The sequence below is a fragment of the Bubalus bubalis genome, chromosome 7 (genome assembly GCF_019923935.1).
Source record: "Bubalus bubalis isolate 160015118507 breed Murrah chromosome 7, NDDB_SH_1, whole genome shotgun sequence".
NCBI classification, from domain to species: Eukaryota; Metazoa; Chordata; class Mammalia; order Artiodactyla; family Bovidae; genus Bubalus; species Bubalus bubalis.
The window spans coordinates 36,390,085-36,414,816 of record NC_059163.1 but is presented as its reverse complement, the minus strand read 5'-3'; the positions used below and the strand labels follow the sequence as shown (position 1 = coordinate 36,414,816).

The 24,732-nt window shown below is 36.3% G+C and overlaps 1 protein-coding gene across 8 annotated transcripts in view; it reads right to left on the bottom strand.

The window, feature by feature from the left end:
- The window catches only part of EPHA5 (EPH receptor A5), a 401,719-nt gene that overhangs the window by 96,317 nt on the left and 280,670 nt on the right, over nucleotides 1-24,732 (bottom strand). For 6 of the 8 annotated variants that reach the window (XM_025289995.3, XM_025289994.3, XM_044945835.2 and 3 more), the window contains 2 exons: nucleotides 16,805-16,964; nucleotides 3,094-3,199 (listed from right to left, as the gene is read on the bottom strand). In XM_025289995.3, the coding sequence (XP_025145780.1) occupies nucleotides 3,094-3,199; nucleotides 16,805-16,964 (266 nt within the window). The remainder of the gene's footprint in view (nucleotides 1-3,093; nucleotides 3,200-16,804; nucleotides 16,965-24,732) is intronic. The other 2 variants (XM_025289991.3, XM_025289993.3) reach the window with 1 other exon arrangement.

The window sequence follows — 24,732 nt, the reverse complement described above, 5'->3', positions numbered from 1 at the left end:
TGATGTACCTTCAAGACATACATTTTCCCATGCCCAAATGATGACATCAACTTCAGTGACTATTACATACAAGTAATATATTTGCAATATATCAAATTTAAGTCTATATCACCACTGAGAAGTTAAATTATTTGTAATTAAAAGACATTTTAACCAGGAGCAAATATCTGGTTTATAAAATATTCAAGAAGTTAAAAGGTGATCAAAGAGAATAAGTTCAAAGTGAGGGTGGAGTCTAAATGCTATTATATTTTTGTGTGTTTATCAATCATATTTTAGCACAAGGAGAAATATGTATAATTCAATGTCAGTGTCCTCGATCATTTCTAGTACAGACTTTCAGTAATTTGCTAGTGCTTTAAAGATAATTCCCCAAATTTTTGTTAGGTTTTGTCCACATCTCTTCATTTAGTTTTTCTTTTATTTGACAAAACTTCATTAATTCAGTATACTCCAGGTACTACAAGGTAGATAAGATTTTCTTAGTCCCAACAAAAATTGCCTTGAATGAGATAGGAAAAGTCCCATTAGACTTGTATCATTTAACTTCTAAATAAGTCTGTTTAAGTTCATGAAAAGTAAAATAAAATAGCCAGAGATATTTCTATCATAAGACAAATGCTCCCTGAAATTCAAGAATGCACATCCAACAAAATGAAGTAATTAAAGTTTCATGCCAAAAATTTGCTGGTAAATAAATATAAATCTCAGATTAATTTTTAGTAAAGTGTATTTTCCTTTAACCTGAAAATTCCTAGTCTCAACACCATAGTCTGTGTAATTAAAAAGAATTAATATGAATGAACAGTGCCCAAATTATAATTGCTGATATTTTTAAAAAAGTAATACACTTCTGCAATACACTAGATCCAAAATTATCAAGAGTTGGGTTTAATAATGCTGAAAATTAAGCTTCTCTTCTTAGGGGTAGATATCATTTTAATTCAACTGAGAAATACACTAAATATTTCTAGACACTAAAATTTAGTTATTCTTGTATGATAGTTTCTGATACATGTGGAATTTGTGTACGTGTGTGCATGCACACTAAAGCTATACTGTTCTTCAGTTACTAAACAGTAGGTATACTGAAACTTCTCTCACTTTGTCTAATGCTGCAGATGTAACAAAGTGAATTGCTTTTAAGTCAGTTTTATATATATTAAGGAAAAAATGAGGGTGGGGGACAGTGTTTGATTCATATGTAGGTCAGCGAGGATCCCTAGCTGAATGTCATCAGTAAATTCACATTAACAATACTTAGGTTACATAGATAAACTGTAAGTCTACAGTAAAATGCTTCTTACATTTTATCTGTTCTCTAATAAATCTTTAAACACACAAACGTATTGGTCTCTAGACCTTGCCCCTTTCCTCCATTTTTATTCAGTAGACTAGACAAATAATATCTTCCTATGATCCCCATGTGCCTATACATGAGTAATGCTTCTGGATCTACTGGAAAGGAAGAGGCTAACCAGTATCTCAGTCACAAGTAAATAACTGATATCACAAACCTGCAAATGTATGATAGTCAACCACCCTTTTGGGTAGAAAAGACAGATTATATCATCATAGTTGTTTTAGTAGTTACAATTTACTCAATTCAATTACCTTACTTGATCAAAATCTGAGCAAAGTTTTTATGACAAGACTGGTGGAATTAGCTTCTCTTCCAGAAAGCAAGGACAAAAGTAGAGCATTCTCCCTAAGTGACTTCAGAGAGAATAGATCATTGGGGCACAATCCAGCCAGGCTCTGGCTTGAGCAGGGCTGGCAGTCCTCAATAGAACACAGACTGCTTCCCAGCTAGCAATTCTGAAAGTGAATCACTGCTATTCTAATAGTAAAAGTAAGCAACAATTTCTTAAGAAAACCTTGAACACTCTTAAATGAACAAGAACTAGAAGAAAGAGAATTCTGGGGAAAGAAAAGGATGTTCAAAGGAAGTAACAATGTTTTATGAAATTTATTTTATGAAAATAAACTGTCTCGACTGTAATTTAAAGATGTAGTCATAATGCTTTTCATAATACAATATGCAGGATACTGAAAATGCCTAATTCTATATATTTATCAGTTGAATAGGTGCCGAAGAGTCAAAAGTAAATGAGTAAAATAGTACAAAATCAATATGAATATTGATTTCTTGACTTTTTTTGAATCATATATTTTCAAATATTTCTTTAGGTTTAATACTTTCATGAAGACTTATCAGGTTTTCTATAATAGTCTAACATCAGAACATTTTCAAATGGACAGCTCTCATGACTGAATATCCCTTCTAACAGTGGCCTGGATGAAAAATGGAAATATGTTTGTTGCAGGAATAGAACACACTCATGCTTTTATTTATTTTTTCAGAAAGATTGATTATGCTTTGATCAATGTCAGGAAACAGCTTCCTCATGAGCTCTTGTTGGGGGCTCTGCCTCTTTGTTCAAAGTGAAAAATGTAGATATTTAATGCACATATTAATGTATATATTGATATAACATTCAATAAAATTCACTATATTCACTCTGATTGACATATTCAGGTTGAAATCATTCAGAAGCTGAATTTAAATGCAGTCAGAAAAATGGGGTGGTTATTTCTCAAAATGCCTGTTTGTCAGAGTGTCTACTTTGTATCCATCACCCTATTAGGATAGAACGCTGGCTAAACTGGAATTATTAGGCTTATTCTTCTCAAAAAATAAGCACAGACACAGGCCTTCCTAAACACTAAAATCGAAACCTTTGAGAGGATATATTGATAAATGCTCTTAAGGAAAAGAATAAAACTCAGGTTAAAATAAACTATATCAGGAAAAGATATGGTTATATTAACAACATAATAAATAATAACATGTTAATACTATTCGTGTGAAGAGAATATACCTGGATATACCTGGAAAAGAGAAATTGTGTGCTTAAAAGTTAGCACTCACATGGACAAGGTAAAACTTAAGAAATATATCCTACATAGAGGCTATCTAATGATATATCACTTGCCTGATTTGTTTTGGGATGTGATTAACAGTCAAACGGTCAGATCAAGGTAAGGCAGATATCAGCTGCAAAAGTTCAGAAGCACAGCTTCCTGTCTTACCTTCCACTGAGGAGGAAGCCGATAACCACTGCCAACAAAATGACTCCCACTGTCACAGACACAGCAATTATAGGAATCTGGCTTTGATCGCTGGATGCTGCAACTGCTGATAGGAGACAGAGAAAATAGAGCCTGTGGTTAAAGTGATCATATGCATTCAAATAAGAGCTGCTTAATAGTCAGTAATCAATGCACAGTTTAAGCAATTCACCCACATTTGGCTGAGATTTCCCCCTAATATCTCTTCTCAACCATGTGTAATTGAAAAGACATTTTTAAGAGAAAATATTTATTTTCCAAATGGAAATTTGGAAGACCAGCTAAGTCACTGATTATTTCTTTGTCATCATAAAAAATGAATGTCATTGTTCACATAGTATTCATTTAGCAATCTTAGGCTTGCAAGAAAAAAATTGGAACTTAGTCTTTAATTTCAAACACCTCCTAAATAGGAGATAATAAGTATATGAGATTTGATATTTTTAGAGTTTGCATGTGGCTGTTCTCTAGGAAAAAAATGCCTCATTATCTTAGATAGGACTTTTTATTAGAGACATCAGTTGAAATGTCAAAAATGATGTGGCTATGACCTCATATGATATCACTATTATCAATATAATTTTAAAAATCAATATTTCAAGGAGAATATTATCACTAAATATACCTCCATTATTGGGACCACATTTTCAAAAATATCAATATCATTTAGAATTTTAAGTCTAAATTAAGATTAGGTTTGTTTACACAATTTTTTTAATACATGTATTTAGATGAAATATTTTATATTTTAATGATATAATTACCATAATAAGAGGAATATGGACATAATCAGATAGTTGCATCTAAATAAAGCAAATAAATTTTTATTTTGTGCTGATAACTAAAACTAAGTTGATTAAAATAAGAAACCTATAGAGCAAAATATATTTTATTAATGTTCTCAAGAAACCCTCAGTGGGATACTTGGCATGCTTATTGGGTAATGACATTATATTTTGATAAATTCAGAGTGAACTTAGATAAGTTCACCTCCATGATAACAAATTTTAAGTCACCAAAGCTAATGACAACTATACTTCTTGTTTTGTTTTTTTACAATCTCTCTGATCTTGGCCCTATCAATATTTTTGGACATTCAAATGTTTCCCCTTTGAGGCTTGTCACCTCTCCATTGATTCTTTCAACCAAAATTGACTGATTCTCTGACAACCTTCTTACACAGATCTACATTTTCACCCTTTCAGATCAGTCTTCAAGAATCCAGTATTGACAACAACTGGTTCATGGATGAGAAAAACTATTATTTACAATCTAAATCTGTACTCTTCCTCTCCCTTTTCTTGGATAACAACAGTTGCAATACAAAGTCTCTTTACCCTGCTTTTTCCTGTCGTGATACTGAGATGCATGGTAGAGAATTTATTACCAGTGAGCAGTATAAACGTGGTAGGGCAAAGCTACCCCACTAGCATAGGTAGTAGCCTCCCCCAAGATTAGCTTTATTAATTTTCAAATTCAAATTACTTTTTTCTTCCTCAGTTCTTTAAATCTGCTTTAGGCAGGTGGCACTGTTTCTAGAGAAAACCATGAAGACTTGGTCCAAATAATCTCAATGTTATTTCATTTGGACTTCAAAGCTTTTGATCCTCTCTTTTAATTTCCTTACAAAGTCATGCTCATAATGAGTCTTCCTCATTTTCTCAGTAGAATAATCCATTCCCACCTCCTACATTTTAGAAATGTTAAATTTTATAGACAAAAAAGACTGATCAAGTCTGAATTCCATGGTTAAATATAATAGCATACCTTTCTTTTGCTTTATCTAACTCCACTGTTTGAATTTTTCCTGTCTCTTCCAAGGCACTGATCTTTAAAATCTCCCTCTGGGGGAAAATTTTCATTTCCTTACAGTCTGCTTCTTTGCTATCTACAAGCCCATGAGATAATTTCTCTTGGGGACAACAAATTCTTATACCTAAATTTACTGATATTATTAATTTAAATTGAGTCTGAAAACAGCTCCAGCATTTACTATACATATGGATTAAGGCAAATTATTTAACCTTGTAAAGTCTCATTTCATTAATCCCCAGAGAGGGATAATTTCCAGGGATCATTTTATATATATATATATATATATATATATATATATATATATATATTTTTTTTTTTTTTTTTTTTGCTTAGCGATAACTCGTAGCATAGCGCTTCAATTATTGCCAGCCTTATTTAAACAGGAGATATAATATATACATATTATCTCCTGTTTTATCCATCATTCTTATTCTCTTCTATTTTTCAGCATCCTGATTGACTCATTTAGAACCAGCCTCACTGATTTAACACACATGAGTCTGAGCAAGTTCTGGGAGATGGTGAAGGACAGGGAAGCCAGGCAAACTGCAATCCATGGGGTCGCAAAGAGTCGGACATGAATTAGTGACTGAAAAACAACCTCTTCTAAGAACCAACATTATTAATTTTTTTCTGAAACTTTTCTTCTTCTGCCTTTGAGTTCTGTGCATGATATGATATCTGTCAAATGCAATGAGCAACTCTCCATTTACTTCACAAAGTGAAAGTCAAAGTGTTAGTCGCTCAGTCATGTTTGAATCTTTGTGACCCTATGGACTATGCAGCCCACCAGGCTCCTCTGTCCATGGAATTCTCCAGGCAAGAACACTGGAGTGGGTTGCCATTTCCTTCTCCAGGGGATCTTCTGGACCCAGGGATTAAACCCAGGTCTCCTACATAGCAGGCATATTCTTTACCATCTGAGCCATCAGGTAATCCCCCATTTACCCTACCATACACTATAATGAGGTATTTGATCTTGTTGAACATACACTCCATCTTTAAAACTCTCCTTCTCTTGGTTTCTATGAGAAATAAGATGAGCTGATTTCTCTTTCTCCCGCTCTGAAACACTGCTTTGTCAGTTCTACTGATGCTCTTCCCATATTTTATGTGTGAACAATTCTTCATGAATGCTGGTTCTTTATCCTGCTCACTTCTTTCTTTCTCTTTCCATCTTACCTCTTTTTCTTCCTGTCTCTCATAGATATTTCTTTGCTCATGGCATCAGTTAACTAAAAGTTGAGTCAGATATGACAGAGTGACTGAACAAAATAAGCTGAAGAGTCCCACATTTATATCTCCAACTCTTATTTCTCATCAAAGGATCATTCTATTAAAAAAAAAAAAAACTGTTTCCATTTATTTGGATTTTATTTTCACATAAAAATAAATTTATGTGAAAAAAATTATGTTTAAAAAATTGATTCTTGGGCTTCCCTGGGGGGCTCAGTGGTAAAGACTCCACCTATCAATGCAGAAGACACAGGTTCAATCCCTGATCTGAAAGGATACCACATGCCATGGAGTGACAGAGCCTGTTGCTGCAACTATTGAGCCTGTGATCTAAAGCCTGGGAGCTGCAACTACTGAGTCCACATGCTGCAGCTATTAAAGCTCATGTGCCCTCACGCCCATGCTTTGCAACGAAAGAAGCCACCCCAATGAGAAGTGCACTTACTGCAACTACAGGGTAGCCTCCAATTGCTGTAAGTCGAGAAAAGCGCACATAGCAACGAAGACAGCATAATCGAAAATAAATAAATAAGAATAAAAATTGACTCTTAAACCACATCCACCTTCAAAGGCATTTAAAAATAATATCTAAATGAACAGGCTTCCCTTGTGGCTCAAATGGTAGAGAATCCACCTCCCATGTGGGAGACCTGTGTTCAATCCCTGGGTTGAGGAGATCCCCGGGAGAAGGAAATGGCAACCCACTCCAGTATTCTTGCCTGGAGAATCCCCATGAACAGAGGAGCCTAGTGGGCTACAGACTGTGGGGTCCCAAAGAGTTGGACAGGACTGAGTGATTAAGCACAGCATATGTAAATAAACAAACTAAATAAATCTAACAAACTAGACTAGTTTTGTCTCTTTCTGATTTAAGTAGAACTGAATTTTTCTTGATTCCTGCTGCTGCTGCTAAGTCGCTTCAGTCGTGTCTGACTCTGTACAACCCCATAGATGGCAGCCCACCAGGCTCCCCCGTCCCTGGGATTCTCCAGGCAAGAACACTGGACTGGGTTGCCATTTCCTTCTCCAATGCATGAAAGTGAAAAGGAAAAGTGAAGTCTCTCAGTTGTGCCCAACTCTAGTGACCCCATGGACTGCAGCCTACCAAGCTCTTCCATCCATGGGATTTTCCAGGCAAGAGTACTGGAGTGGGGTGCCATTGCCTTCTTGACTCCTGCTTAGTCTTAATTACCAAATATGTTTTGTTTCTATTCTATATTTCTCCCCATGTATTACTTTTTTTTTCATTAACTATTCACCTATTTGATCAAAGTTGCTGTAGTATGGTTCACAGGTGTTTTGATTCAAATTCGCTGGAGTATGGTTCATAGGTCCTTTAAGTGCTCCCTTTGACTTCTAGGTACTCACATGAAACATCTAAAAATATCACTTTGATCATGTTTCTCGAAACAAAATGTTAATAGACACCCACTGCCTATGGAAAAATAGTCTCAAATTAGAAGGGCATTCAATAGCCCTACTAATCTGACTCTAACAAATCCTTCTGGTCTCAACGTGCCAGTTCGGGACACTGAGAGATAATTTATTGGCAGAAATAGGTGTGATTAATCAGAAGTAAAGATAAAAACAGGACTATTTCAGACTAACGAAAGTATTAATTTTGAGGGAAAAAATGGGTGCTGAGAAGTATGAAATGTTTCATTTTTAGCAATTTCCAAGAAGTCTAACTTAATGTGCTAAAATATGGGAGAGTATTTTGCATTAAAACAAGTATTAATGGCATGCCAAAAATTTTAAAAATTATTTAAACTAGTACATTTTGTGAAAACACTTTGCAAGTAACGTCAAATCACAAACATTCACATTTACCTGTTTACATCTACTGCCCACTGAAATCATATCTATTTGTATAATGAAAAATTTAGCAAAAGAGCTGTGAGGAATAATTTTTTAAATATATTTACATTTATTTTTTAAAAGCTTGAAGTATTTTTCATGTTACTTGATGTGCTTTAAGTATTGATTAATTTGCACTGATTAATTAATTTGAGTTATCTCAAAATAATTTAAGACTTTTATTATTTATTCCTTTGTTTGCCTGACAGCATCAATAATATTCCCAAACATCAACTAAATTGAAAATAAATAGAATTTATAGGATACTGTCAATGCCTTCATAATTGTTCATTCTCTATTAGTGGTCAAAAAATGGTAAGCACAGTATGATTTATGATTATCCTTTTACATACTGTTAAAATTTCAGTATTTAAAGATATGAATTTTAGTCATTAATATTGCCTATTTTCTTATATATATTTATTAAGAATTGGTTGGTTAATAATGTAGTTCTCAAAAAATAGTGGAGGAATGTTTTGGGAATGCTTAAAAGCAAATTTTGCAGCAATGAAACATATTACTATTAAAAGGATGTTAATTATGAAAATTAATGTTCTTTAGTAAATAATAATGCTTCCTTTTGCTAATTATTATATATTTGCATCATCTCTGGAAACTTTAAGATAGCATCTATTGAGAAATTGTGTTGTGTTCCCTTATTTTGCTTCCTCACTTCTGGTTGCAAATCCATATTACATAAATATTCTCTAGATAAATTGTGACATATATGAATCACTGAGTTTAATCACTGAGGCTAAAGAGATTTGTTAGAGACAGATTACAAGGGTTTTCTAAGGCCAGGCTGAGAATTTAGGATTTTCTCACACATAAATATATATCTATTAACTTTCTTGATCAGAATAAGCTGATCAAAGTTATAACTTTTGATTTGCAATGAGTACACAGGAATTAGTAGGGAAATTTAAAGCATCATGGCAGACAAATAAGCACAAGAAAAGATTTGGACCATCATTGGCTGTTACAGGTTTCAATTAAATCAACAATGAGATATTGCTACCCACCTGTCCAAAAATGACAAAATAAAATAGTGACATTATAAAATGTTGATAATTATGTGGAGAAATTGATCACTCATACATTGGTGGTGGGCATGTAAAATGGTACAGCCACTAAGGAAAAAAGTTTGGCAGTTTCTTACGAAAATAAACGTGCAATTACCATAAAACTCCAGTAACTGTACTCTTAGATAGTTATCCCAGGGAAATAAAAGTTTAGGTTGAGACAAAAATATATACATGAATGTTCATAGCATTTTTATGTTAATAGCAAAACTGTTAATGTTAATAGCAAAAACTGGTATCAGCCCAGACATCTTTCAATAGGTGAATGTTTAAAGAAACTACGGTACATATTTATCATGGCATCAGTTCAGTTCAGCTGTGTCTGACTCAGCTGTGTCTGACTCTTTTCGAGCCCATGGAGTGCAGCATACCAGGCTTCCCGGCCCATCATCAACCCCTGGAGCTTGCTCAAATTCATGTCCATTGAGTTGGTGATATCATCCAATTATCTCATCTTCTGTAATCCCCTTCTCTTCCTGCCTTCAATCTTTCCTAGGATCAGAGTCTTTTCCAAGGAGTCAGTTCTTCCCATCAGATGACCAAATTATTGGAGTTTCAGATTCACCATCAGTCCTCCCAATGAATATCATGGATACTGCTCGACAGTGAAAAGGAACAGACTTCATATGCACAACCTGGGTGAATCTACAGGGAATTAGACTGAATGAGAAAAAATTCCAAACTCAAAGGGAATGTACTATATGATTCCATTTTCAAACATTTTTAAAATGTCAAGATTTTAGAAATGTATATTAGAAATTTATGGCTCTGGGATTTCTCTGATGGTCCAGTGGTTAAGAATCTGCCTGGCAATGCAGGGGAAGTTGGTTTGATCTCTGGCTGGGGAACTAAGATACCACATGCTGCAGGGCAATGAAGCTTGTGGTGCTAAAACTAAAGCAGCCATGCACTACAATGAAAGATTTCTCATGATGCAATGAAGATCCTATGGCACAACTAAGACCCGGTGCAGCCAAGTAAATAAATACATTCTTTTCAAAGAAATTAGTGGTTGCCAGAGATTAGTTATTGGGCAAGAGTTGTTCCTGAAGGTCGTGGTTGTGGCTATAAAAGGGCAACAAGAGAGATCCTTGTGAGGCTGATACTATTCGATATCTTGACTGTGATGGTAGCTACACAAACCCTCACAAGTGACCAGATTATACATAACTTAATACACACATGTCTGCACACTCATATACACAGGAGTACAAGGAAATGTAAGACTTCATCAATTCCAATATCCTAGTTATATTATAACTTTGCAAAGTGTTAAAGAGATCTCTTTAACTTCCTTACAAAGTCTACCTCATTATTTTCTGTAGACTAATCCGTTCCCACCTCCCACATTTTAGAAATGTTAAACTTTATACATAAAAGAGCCTGATCAAGTCTGAATTCCATGGTTAAATATAACTCCATATCCTTCTGTTGCTTTACGTAACTCCACTGTTATAATTCTTCCTGTCTCTTCCAAGACACTGACCTCTAAAGATCTTCCTTCAGGGTCGTCTCAGTGCACCAGCCCCGTATACCTGTGGCGGATTCATGTTGATATATGGCAAAACCAATACAATATTGTAAAGTTAAAAAAAAAAAAAGATCTCCCTTCAGAGGGAAAATTTCATTTACTTACAGGCTGCTTATCCACTACCTACAAGCCTAAACAGATAATTTATCTTGGGGACAACAAATTCTTATACTTAAAATTACTGATATTATTAATTTAAACTGAGTCTGAAAACAGGTCCAACATTTACTATACATATGTGTGGAAGTCAGGATTGAAATAGCTCAACTGGAATTCCATCACCTCCACTAGCTTTGTTCATAGTGATGCTTTCTAAGGCCCACTTGACTTCACATTCCAGGATGTCTGGCTCTAGATCGGTGATCATCCCATCATGATTATCTTGGTTGTGAAGCTCTTTTTTGTACAGTTCTTCTGTGTATTCTTGCCACCTCTTCTTAATATCTTCTGCTGCTGTTAGGTCCATACCATTTCTGTCCTTTATCGAACCCATCTTTGCATGAAATGTTCCCTTGGTATCTCTAATTTTCTTGAAGAGATATCTAGTCTTTCCCATTCTGTTGTTTTCCTCTATTTCTTTGCATTGATCGCTGAGGAAGGCTTTCTTATCTTTCCTTGCTATTCTTTGGAACTCTGCATTCAGATGCTTATATCTTTCCTTTTCTCCTTTGCAATATGCCGGCAAATTTGGAAAACTCAGCAGTGGCCACAGGACTGGAAAAGGTCAGTTTTCATTCCCATTCCAAAGAAAGGCAATGCCAAAGAATGCTCAAACTACTGCACAATTGCACTCATCTCACATGCTAGTAAAGTAATGCTCAAAATTCTCCAAGCCAGGCTTCAGCAATATGCGAACCATGAACTTCCAGATGTTCTAGCTGGTTTTAGAAAAGGCAGAGGAACCAGAGATCAAATTGCCAACATGTGCTGGATCATGGAAAAAGCAAGAGAGTTCCAGAAAAATATCTATTCCTGCTTTATTGATTATGCCAAAGCCTTTGACTGTGTGGATGACAATAAACTGTGGAAAATTCTGAAAGAGATGGGAATACCAGACCACCTGTTCTGCCTCTTGAGAAACCTATATGCAGGTCAGGAAGCAACAGTTAGAACTGGACATGGAACAACAGACTGGTTTCAAATAGGAAAAGGAGTATGTCAAGGCTGTATATTGTCACCCTGCTTTTTTAACTTGTATGCAGAGTACATCATGAGAAATGCTGGGCTGGAAGAAGCACAAGCTGGAATCAAGATTGCCGGGAGAAATATCAAGAACCTCAGATATGCAGATGACACCACCCTTATGGCAGAAAGTGAAGAGGAACTAAAAAGCCTCTTGATGAAAGTGAAAGAGGAGAGTGAAAAAGTTGGCTTAAAGCTCAACATTCAGAAAAATAAGATCATGTCATCTGGTCACATCACTTCATGGCAAATATATGGGAAAACAGTGGAAACAGTGTCAGAATTTATTTTTTTGGGCTCCAAAATCACTGCAGATGGTGACTGCAGCCATGAAATTAAAAGACGCTTACTCCTTGGAAGGAAAGTTATGACCAAACTAGATAGCATACTGAAAAGCAGAGATATTACTTTGCCAACAAAGGTCTGTCTAGTCAAGGCTATGGTTTTTCCAGTGGTCACGTATGGATGTGAGAGGTGGACTGTGAAGAAAGCTGAGTGCTGAAGAATTGATGCTTTTGAACTGTGGTGTTGGAGAAGACTCTTGAAAGTCCCTTGGACTGAAAGGAGATCCAACCAGTCCACCCTAAATGAGATCAGTCCTGGTTGTTCACTGGAAGGACTGATGCTGAAGCTGAAACTCCAATACTTTGTCCACCTCATGCAAAGAGTTGACTCACTGGAAAAGACTCTGATGCAGGGAGGGATTGGGGGCAGGAGGAGAGGGGGACGACAGAGGATGAGATGGCTGAATGCATCACTGACTCAATGGACGTGAGTTTGACTGAACTCTGGGAGTTGGTGATGGACAGGGAGGCCTGGTGTGCTGCGATTCCTGAGGTTGCAAGGAGTCGGACACGACTGAGCGACTGAACTGAACTGAACTGAACTGATGTGTGGAAGTCACTCAGTTGTGTCTGACACTTTGCTACCCCTGGACTATAGCCCGCCAGGCTCCTCTGTCCATGAAATTCTCCAAACAAGAATACTGGAATGGGTTGCCATTCCCTTCTCCAGGGGATCTTCCTGATTCAGAAATTGAATCCAGGTCTCCTACACTGCAGGCAGATTCTTAACTGTTTGCGACACCAGGGAAGATACCATAAATCCCGCAATGTTGTATTTGAAGGCTGTTTTAGAAATAATACAGTAGTATGTGAAGAATTAAATTATAATATCAAGTAAATAATTCCTCAATAAAACAACTGAAGTGTTTTCACAAAATATTACACAAATAGTTGTCAAATGAATGGCATATAACACAAATGCTATAGAAGTCGAAATGAAGTTGTATTTCAACTGTATCTTTTGATGTGTAGGGAGTTAATAACAAATTTAAAAATAATGAACAAAACTATTATCTGACAGGCTTCCCAGGTGGCACTAGTCATAAAGAATGGCCTGCCAATGAGCAAAGAGATGCAGGTTTGATCCCTGGGTTGGGAAGATACCCCGGAGTAGTAAATGGCAGCCTGCTCCAGTATTCTTGCCTGGAAAATTCCAAGCAATTGAAATCGGACAGAGGAGCCCGGTGGGCTACAGTCCATGCTGTTGCAAAGAGTCAGACATGAATGAGTGACTGAACACACTCACACTATTCTAAAATGGTTCTTGACATAAACATTCTAATTTTCAGAATTAGACTGTGATTTTATCCCCTGGGGAGAAGTTTCATGTATTACTCATGTCAATTTCTCTAGAGTCTAGCAAAGCCAACATATAATAGAGGCTCAACACATTCTTGCTGTATTGTATACAGCTTTCTACATGAAGGTCAAAGGGGATTGGTATGTAACAGATACTTGATACAAAGAAAAATTCAGTCTTAAAATGCTTGCATATACATGTATATATACTCAAGTAAAAATAAAATTCCACACTAAAGTTAAGAGGGAGTACAGAATACATCCCTAAAAGAGTTTCATTATCTAGTAATAAAAACACTAAAATCTGATTTTGTAATAAAAACATTCATGTGACATTTCTTTCCCTCTAGAAATTATGTAGGAAAAATTTAAAAGAAGACAATTTCAGGTGAGACTCTGTAAAACTATATGGAAAATGACCTCATATTGTTTATCTCAATGATCAGATTGATGGGTATTGGCATCCTGGAAACTACTATACAAAAAAAAGGGGGGAGGAGTTTATCAAATAGTCTAAATAAAAACTAATTGCTGAACATGCCAATCTCTTAAAACTAAGTATAATTCTGTAATTTTTTAAAGCGACACTTTTCATTTGTAGAGTTGTCTGAGCACTAGAGCATAGTGTGAAACACAATGTACCCTACGGCTTTGTTCCCAGAGTTGGTAAGCCACATAAGCATAAATAGAAACAAGGCCTTTGAGGGTGGCCAGAGTCACCGACTCGATGGACATGAGTTTGGGTAAACTCCAGGAGTTGGTGATGGACAGGGAGGCCTGGCGTGCTGTGATTCATGGGGTCGCAAGAAGGCTGAGCGCCAAAGAATTGATGCTTTTGAACTGTGGTGCTGGAGAAGATTCTTGAGAGTCCTTTGGACTGCAAGGAGATCCAACCAGTCCATTCTGAAGGAGATCAGCCCTGGGATTTCTTTGGAGGGAATGATGCTAAAGCTGAAACTCCAGTACTTTGGCCACCTCATGCGAAGAGTTGACTCATTGGAAAAGACTCTGATGCTGGGAGGGATTGGGGGCAGGAGGAGAAGGGGACGACAGAGGATGAGATGGCTGGATGGCATCACTGACTCGATGGACGTGAGTCTGATTGAACTCCACGAGTTGGTGATGGACAGGGAGGCCTGGCGTGCTGTGATTCATGGGGTCGCAAGAAGGCTGAGCGCCAAAGAATTGATGCTTTTGAACTGTGGTGTTGGAGAAGATTCTTGAGAGTCCTTTGGACTGCAAGGAGATCCAACCAGTCCATTCTGAAGGAGATCAGCCCTGGGATTTCTTTGGAGGGAATGATGCTAAAGCTGAAACTCCAGTACTTTGGCCACCTCATGCGAAGAGTTGACTCATTGGAAAAGACTCTGATGCTGGGAGGGATTGGGGGCAGGAGGAGAAGGGGACGACAGAGGATGAGATGGCTGGATGGCATCACTGACTCGATGGACGTGAGTCTGATTGAACTCCACGAGTTGGTGATGGACAGGGAGGCCTGGCGTGCTGAGATTCATGGGGTCGTGAAGAGTCGGACACCACTGAGCAACTGAACTGAACTGAACTGAAAGAGTCAGACACGACTGAGTGGCTGAACTGAACTGAACTGAACTGAGAGTATGTAACACACATTTTGTCATAAATCCAGATCAGTGTTCAAGGTACAAGAGTAAATAATTAATTCATTGCCAATATTATGGAAATTTTCTAATTACATTTATTCATGTTAAACATATTTAAAAACTTTTCTAAACAGTATCAAATGTTTACATTTCAATAGGTCAGTTAAACTTCAGACAAGGGACTGTCCTTGAACGGAAATAAAATAATTTATCTTTTTTCCACAATGGCATCCTAATCTATATAAAATCAAGTGAAGCAATATTTAGAAAGTTACTGTTAAAGTAATAAAAGTTATTTTCTAGATAATTCAGTTAAACGTGCTTTAAGCCGAAGTATATCTTCATTTTCTTAAGATTTGTATTATATAGATTTATAAAAATTTAAATTTAATAATTCTTCTAATCATCATTTCCCTTTCTGATATCAGGTCTTTATTTTCACATTTTATGACCATATCATTTCCCTCTGTAGCTTCACGTGTTGTGTTGCTTCCTTCCTTCTGGTTTTTCCACTGCTGAATTGTACTAAGCTGCAACTTACACTCTATGTATGGTGCTACTTTACATGGCACCTTCAATACCCTTAACATTCGAAAAGAGTCTACTTTCTGTTTCTTATAGAATCTTTTTTTTCCTACTCCTTATTTTCTTGTGGTTGGAGAAAAAGCTTCTCTCTGAGTGTGGCAGAAAGAATTATGGGTACTCCCTCCTCTCCAAGGTGTCTGAGTCTCAATACCAAGAACCTGTGATAAATATGTTACATGGCAATAGGGAATTAAATTACAGATGAAATGAAAAAAAAAAAACAACAACCAATCATTTCAAAGTAAATCTGATAACTACGCTCTCATTATGTTGGTATTCAGAGGAAGGAAATATGCATCTTATATTCTTCATTTTACAATCACTAATTCTTACATAACTTGACTTTAAAAAATATATATATATATATGTATTATATATGTTCAAACATATACATTTACACATATTTGACTTTTCACACTACTTGTTATTTTCTTCCTAATAAGACTTTAGTAGTGTCTTTTCTTTCATCTATAAATATAACAAATTATTGCCTTCTGCTAAGTCTGCTTTTAATGTGTGCTTTAGTACAAGCAAATCTAAATATTTTACTTGACTTTAAAGAAAAAGCTTTCTGCTATTTTTACTCTTTTATGGGGAAAAAAAGGCACAAGAAAGGTTTTTACAGAAATATTTCCAGACCTGCACTCAGAGTTGCTGCCAGAGATTTTGATTTTGATTTTTTTAAACAATCAGATTGGTTCCTAAAAGCACCATTTTCTTGCCAAACTCAATAGTAATGCAAGTTCCCTGTGGAATTTTCGTAGAAAGACTAAGCTTAGTAGGGTAGTTCGATAAAACAAGTAAAAAGTAAATGGCAATAATTCAATAAAGTATGGCAGCAATGGAAAGAGTCTTTAAAAGCAAGGTTTAAACAGTTCTTAAGCATCTCCTGATGTTTCATCTCCCTGTAGACCAAATGCAATGAGGAGTGGGGACCAACGTGTGTTAACCCGCTCACCTACCATAATAGCATGACAGATGCTTCCTACCTGAAGGGGTCATGCCTGGGAGACAGAGGAGAAGCGGGAGACTGACAGAATGCCCAGGGAGAGTATTGATCCACTGACTCTTTTCTGGTAACCATTAGAGAGACATGAGTTGACAGTAATTAAAATGACTTACACACTGGGATGGTTTCAAACTCAAATCTTCGACTGAAGACACCATAGCCTGCTGCCGTGCGTGCTCGAATTTGGAAGACATACACTGAAGCTGGTTTCAAGCCCTCTGCAGTTATAGATGTCTCTTTAGATTTGATAATTGTATAGCTGGTCTCTTGGTCCTTGGATCACATATGTAGATAAAATAAAAAGAAGACAACAAAGGAATTACTAATAATGGCAAAACTTAGAATCAGAAATGAGAAAAAGATTCAGAAACTAACAGATTTGATATTAATGCAAATATGATGATTTTAGAGAAAAAAAAAATCCCACATATCCTAGGAGTGCTAGTTATACAGAATGCTATTTTCTAGAACTCAAAGATGGTGCATGTGTTTTCCACCCATCCACCCATCCACCACTTGCCCTGAGCAGAAATAGGTATGTAAAATTTAAAAATACAATTTCTAAAAGATACACTATTTTGCAGACTCTATTTTAGTATTGCTAATTGTGTGCTTATTTTTCTCATAAATGACTTATTAGAGTGCATCTAACATGATGCTTGTTTACAGAGAAAGGTGACAATGTCCAATGTACTGCCAGATAAGACATATATCTTTTATCTTTAGTGAATTTGATTTCTAATTATATTTAGGTGTTGGGAGAAGGAATGAGTACTTCACTGGAGAACTTTAATTTCAGTTCACTATGCTGAAATTGAATTTTAAAGAAAAAATGCAAATAAGCAAAGTTTTTTTTTTCCTTTTAAAAAACTTTCTAGTTTTTCACTTTTATGCGTTTGGGCCAGGTTACTAGTGAACAGAGATGGAAGAGGAAAGGAAAAAAATCACTGGAAAGATAGTTCTAGAAAGTGAAACAAAGAGGAAGTATTCCTAATTTGACTAGTAACAAAATTCTAGACAAACCATCCATCAGTTCAGTCAGTTCAATGGCTCAGTCGTGTCTGACTCTTTGCAACCCCATGAATCACAGCACGCCAGGCCTTGCTCACCAACTCCTGGAGTTCACTTAAACTCACGTCCGTCGAGTTGGTGATGCCATCCAGCCATCTCATCCTCTGTCGTCCCCTTCTCCTCCTGCCCCCAATCCCTCCCTGCATCAGAGTCTTTTCCAATGAGTCAACTCTTCACATGAGGTGGCCAAAGTACTGGAGTTTCAGCTTTAGCATCATTCCTTCCAAAGAACACCCAGGACTGATCTCCTTTAGAATGGACTGGTTGGATCTCCTTGCACTCCAAGGGACTCTCAAGAGTCTTCTCCACACCTTATCTCTGAAGTTTACTATGCTGAAGAAAAAATTTTAGATCTATAAAGATTTAAAACACAGTTCCTGTTTTGAACTTTCTCTTCCTTTATATTTTTATGTGTGATTCTTGGCTAAACTTGTTTTTTCCTTAAGGAAATGTATTACATTTATGATTGATATTATAGGATGAATTAAAGATAGGTTATAGTTAGAACATTTTTATTCCTTTTTAAGAATTTATCTTTACTTACAATAACTGGTTAATGACTATAGATCATTGTTTTCTAAATATTTCAGTGAATTTTGTCTTTACAAGCAGAAAAATGTATTTTTTAAAAATGATCTAAGGGGACCAACATGTAAAGGATTTATTTTTTCTAAATGAGAAAATAATTGAAAACATGAATATATATATAAATATTTACTTCTAAAGTACTCTTGAGAAGAATATGCCAAACTCAATGGGGAGTTTGGGAATTCCCTATCCAAACTTATCATTTGGATGATGACATGAATATGGTTATTATTTGATGTTGATAATGCTGCTGCTGCTGCTGCTAAGTCACTTCAGTTGTGTCCGACTCTGTACAAACCCATAGACAACAGCCCCCCAGGCTCCACCATCCCTGGGATTCTCCAGGCAAGAACACTGGAGTGGGTTGCCATTTCCTCCTCCAATGCATGAAAGTGAAAAGTGAAAGTGAAGTCGCTCAGTCGTGTCCAACTCTTCGAGATCCCATGGACTGAGGCCTACCATGCTCCTCCATCCATGGGATTTTCCAGGCAAGAGTACTGGAGTGGGTTGCCATACAAACACACAAAACAAATGCAAACCACACTCACTGTCCCTTGAAGTTTACAGCATGCTATGCTGTATCTTTAATGTGGACACTGAAATCAGGTGTTAAAGTACAGCAAACCCATTTTTATTTTTATCCTCAATTTCCTTATCTGTAAAATTGGGGTAGAAACTGGTACTTGGATATCTTCAACAGAGATGTAAGGATGAAACAGATAATGCATGTGAAAACATGTAAGACAAGTTTTAATGTAATAATTTTTTTTCCTAATTTGACACATCAAAGTCAACTTCTAACCAAGTTCTATGCTGCTGCTGCTGCTGCTAAGTCGCTTCAGTCGTGTCCGACTCTGTGCGACCCCATAGACGGCAGCCCACTAGGCTCCTCTGTCCCTGGGTTTCTCCATGCAAGAATACTGGAGTGGGTTGCCATTTCCTTCTCCAAGTTCTATGCTACCAAAAATAAAATATACAATGTATAAATATGTTTCTCTTAAAGTAGTTCACCATTCTTCATTTAATACATTCAAACATATAAAATTTTCTTAGCGTTAAGTATATCCAAATTTCTTTAGGTAAATATGGTTTAAATTCTAATCCAAATGGGTTTTTCTGATTTATTCTACATAAACAATTTATCTTTATTTTTTAATGAACATATTAATTTAAATGCCTAGTCTTTAAAGTGTCTAGGAATTTTTTTTTTACAATTTTGCTAAGAATTTAAAGTAGATAATTAAATTCTATAAATTTTACCTAGTAATGTTAGCCATTTTCTCTCACAAATATTTAAAATCTCCTCTTGTCTACTCTAGTATCTCTTCTATGCGCTAGAGGTAGAGAAGTAAAAATGTAGACAATTTCTTGATGTGTTCCTTTAAAAAGGGGTAAATAGCTTCTATAAACTATTGTAATTACTGATGTTCTGGGTATACTCAAGTTTGCGACTGAGTGGGCAAGACTTTCTCAGTAATATACCTTACAACTTGGCTGTGATTGAATCAGAAATTTTCAGTAAGAAATGATAAAATATATATTCACTATTATTTGTAATTTGTTTGAAGGGAATTTGAGTTGGTGAAAAAAATCTAGACAAAACTAACGATTCTCTAATATTTGATATAATTAGGATTTTTACATTAAGTATAAACATTTATATATAAAATAAGACGTTCTTTTTAATGAAAAAAGCATAGGAATATCAGGGTTAGAATTCTAGCCGTTATTAACTAAAGTATGTGTGTAAATGTGAGTATGCAACACAACCTAAGTTTTTTTCTTCTTTAGAATAGAATGAAATTATTTATTAAGAGCTTTGTGAGGACACAGAGATAGAGATAATATACACAACACCTAGCACAATCTTCTGGGCATTATAGCTTTGATTTGCCCCTATAACATGATGGCAAATTTTTCTACTCAAAAGAAAAAAAAATAAAAATCTTATATGATTGTAACTTCTAGGTATTAAAAAAAAATAGAAATTGATAATTTCATCAAAAAAGAAAAAAAACAGGGAAACTGGAATGCTATTTCTTGAAATAAAGTATAATCTGCAATCACTTGAACACAATTATACAACATTCCATCTGATTATCTATTAACATTATGCATGTCTCAGTGTTTCCTCATCACAGATCTAACTGTACAATGTCTCTCTGAGTTAGTTGAGTAGGTTATCAAGGGGACTTAGTGAAGCTTATACTAAGGGATCAAAAGCCATAAATATACATTTAAAATCATTTAAGTATCTTCTAAAATTTGCTTCTGTTCCACGCCTTTAAATCATACTCAGAATTTCCACCACGTCACAAACTATGTACACATGTTCAACACCCGCCACCAAGTGTTGTCAAGTCCTTGGTCGGGGCAGTGGCTTTTGCTGTCTTTATGTCCCAGCTGAGCAAATGAGCTATGTTCCCCAGCTGCTTAGCAAACATTGTTCACAGGCAGCAAGGGGACAGCCTTCGCAGAAAGAGCCAGCTGGCAAACACTCTGCCAAAGGGCAGCTTCCCTTTCCCTCTGTCTTTAATTAAGAGGTGGCAATGGGCCCATCACCATGCAGGAACAGAAAGGCCCAATGACCTCTATTAGAGCAGGGCAATCACAGGCAGAAATGCCAGCTGGCAAGTGTGTGAGCCCTGGAAAGCTCTGCCACCTGTGTCTGGCCAAGAGCCATCCAATAAAATGGTGGTATCATTCTGAAGATTCCAAAATAAGCCCTGGCAACCTATCAGGACCCCCACCTTAATACATGGTATCAAAGCTCATTATCCTTTTTTTTTTTTTGTCCTTTTGAAAGTGTTAAAAAAAACACAACTATTTGTGTATTTTATTGGTATGCTCAAAAATTTTACTTGGCAAAAGTCTGGGAATTAATATCCTCTCTGTAAAAACTGACCAAAAGATAATGATAACTTCCCCAAAATAATATATAAGGGTTTTTGCTGCTTTTAAAGAATGTAGGTAGGTAATTTTATTCATTTATTGAATATGTGAATATAAATCTTTTTTCCCAAAATCATTTTTTCTTACTTTGAGTTGTGCAGGTAATAGAATATATTAACACAGCATTAAATATAAAATATTAAGCATAAAGCCAAATCTTACTGAAACGAATATTACATAAAATGGACTATAACAAAAGTATTTCCACAACATGGATATGATTAATTAGAATAAATATTAACAGACAAGGCTCTGCCCTACCACCTGTTGAATAATTCTTTGTTTTAACAAAAGCAGCAGCTTAAATGAAACAAACAAACAAAAAAGGATAAATCCTTTCTCTTAAAGCTCAACATTCAGAAAACTAAGATCACGGCATCTGGTCCCATCACTTCATGGGAAATAGATGGCAAAACAGTGGAAACAGCATCAGACTTTATTTTTTTGGGCTCCAAAATCACTGCAGATGGTGACTGCAGCCATGAAATTAAAAGACACTTACTCCTTGGAAGGAAAGTTATGACCAACCTAGATAGCATATTCAAAAGCACAAGGCTATGGTTTTTCCAGTGGTCATGTATGGATATGAGAGTTGGACTGTGAAGAAAGCTGAGTGCCGAAGAATTGATGCTTTTGAACTGTGGTGTTGGAGAAGACTCTTGAGAGTCCCTTGGACTGCAAGGAGATCCAACCAGTCCATTCTAAAGGAGAGTAGTCCTGGGTGTTCTTTGGAAAGACTGATGCTAAAGCTGAAACTCCAATACTTTGGCCACCTCATGCGAAGAGTTGACTCATTGGAAAAGACTCTGATGCTGGGATGGATTTGGGGCAGGAGGAGAAGGGGATGACAGAGGATGAGATGGCTGGATGGCATCACTGACTCAACGGGCATGAGTTTGGATGAACTCCGGGAGTTGGTGATGGACAGGGAAGCCTGGCGTGCTGAAATTCATGGGGTTGCAAAGAGTTGGACATGCCTGAGCGACTGAACTGAACTGAACTGAACTGAAGGAATATCATGTATATGAGACTCATGCATATGCTGAGAAGCAAGTGTTAAAACAATCAAAGGTCACCCATAATGGGAAAAAATAGGGATCATTTCCTTAAAGACAAAAAAAATAAACAAAAAAAAAAACCCACTAAACTCATAGGTTCAGCTATGAATAGTTGTTTCAGGTAAAGAAAAACCAGGCAGGAAAATAAATAATAGTCAAAAGTTTAATATTTCTGCTGAAAAACTTTATTACATCTAAGATATGTATATTCAGGTATATGGACTATATGCAACCCCATGGACTATAACAATCCATGGAATTCTCCAAGCCAGAATACTGGAATGTGTAGCCATTCCCTCCCCTAGGGGATTTTCCCAACCCAGGGATCAAAACCAGGTCTCCTGCATTGTGGGCAGTTTTTTTTACCAACTGAGCTACCAGGGAAGCCCAAGAATATTGGAGTGGGTAGCCTATCCCCTCTCCAGAGGATCTTCCTGATCCAGGAATCAAACCAGGGTCTCCTGCATTGCAGGCAGATTCTTTATCAGCTGAGCTATCAGAGAAACCACTATTCAATTACATAGGGTTTTTTTGGTGTATAGCTATTCTAAAGTGCCAGTATGAATCTCAACTTATTTTAAAGTGAAAGTGAAGTCGCTCAGTCATGTCCGACTCTTTGCGACCCCGTGGACTGTAGCTCACCAGGCTCCTCTGTCCATGGGATTCTCCAGGCAAGAATACTGGAGCGGGTTGCCATTTTCTTCTCCAAACTTATTTTAAAAATCAACTGTAATTACAATAAAAATCTGGAAACTTAAAATGTTTACAAAAGAATTCATAAATTCATATATTTGCCTAGCTTTGAATTAGTATGCAGTAATAAAGTTTACAAAAACTTGAAAAAGGAAATGTAAAACTAAATTTAACAAATTATTTTTGAATACAGCATGTGTTTGTAGACTTCTAGCATCAGCAATTCAGTTTGAACCATGACTCCCAGAGAAACAGGAATCACTGAAGTATATGTATAGTAGTGTTGTAACATTTTACCTGGAGAAGGCAATGGCACCCCACTCCAGTACTCTTGCCTGGAAAATCCCATGGATGGAGGAGCCTGGTGGGCTGCAGTCCATGTGGTCACTAAGAGTTGGACCCGACTGAGCGACTTCACTTTCACTTTTCACTTTCATGCATTGGAGAAGGAAATGGCAACCCACTCCAGTGTTCTTGCCTGGAGAATCCCAGGGACGGGGGAGCCTGGTGGGCTGCTGTCTATGGAGTCGCATGGAGTCGGACACAACTGAAGCGCCTTAGCAACAGCAGCAGCAGCAACATTTTACTTGATTTACTCTATTTTTTTTTAGTAAACACTATACACCTTATTACAACATAGCTTTGTATCAAAGTATTTTCCTAGAACATTCTTGGGAATAATGTTATTTGATAATATTTTTTTCTGAAATATTTTATCAATATCTTCATTTATGGTCCCTAATAATCCACTTAGTTGCATTTAATGCTATCAATAAGTCATTCTTAGACAATGATTTCCAAAATAATAATTGAGTTATTTATCTATTTATAAAATCAATATATGAACATTGTAGAGACATTCAAAACCTAGAAAAAAGATGTAGATAGCCCCACTTACCCCACATAAACTATGTTTCATTCTCTGTTGTATCTTTACACAGAAAAAAAAGATAATCCAAAAAAATGAATCCATGATGAAAGAAGCAAAAAATGTTATGAATTACTTCAATGTGTTTCAATGCATTTACTTATAATGTTTATCTATCATATATGTGGAATTCCAATTTTAAGTAACTTTCATTAATAGGAGATCAGTATTTCTCGTGATACTTTTGCATTAGTATAAGGAAAACGCTTATTCTCCTTCTTAATTCTAGCGTTCTAGCTTGGACAATTTCTTAGGTATTGCGAAATGAGTCTTTAAACTTCCACCCTCTTCACTCTCCCCTAAGAGAGGAGTGACGTCTCTGGGAGTTTATGAGAAGCAGTTGGATAAGTGTGGCTTCCCTTCCCTTTTGGGATCTGCTTCTCAGCATTATGTCAGCAATCTTTTCTACTCCTACTTCCATAGGACATATACTTATGGGCCAGGGTTTCCAAACCACCTCTTAGAGTCTGGTTTGAATATTCATCTATTTTTATCCTTGTTCTATTAGAACTCAAGCTGTTCTAAATAGTGCATGTCATTCAGATCTAGTCTGTACAAAAATCACAATACAGTACATCTCCTACATACAAATAAGTTCCATTTTGACAGCCCATTTGTAAGTCCTATTTGTTTTTAAGTCAAATAAATTTAGCCTAGGGCTTCCCCAGTGGCTCACACAGTAAAGAATCTGCTGCAATGCAGGAGACCTGGGTTTGATCCCTGAGTAGGGAAGATCCCATGGAGAGGGAAA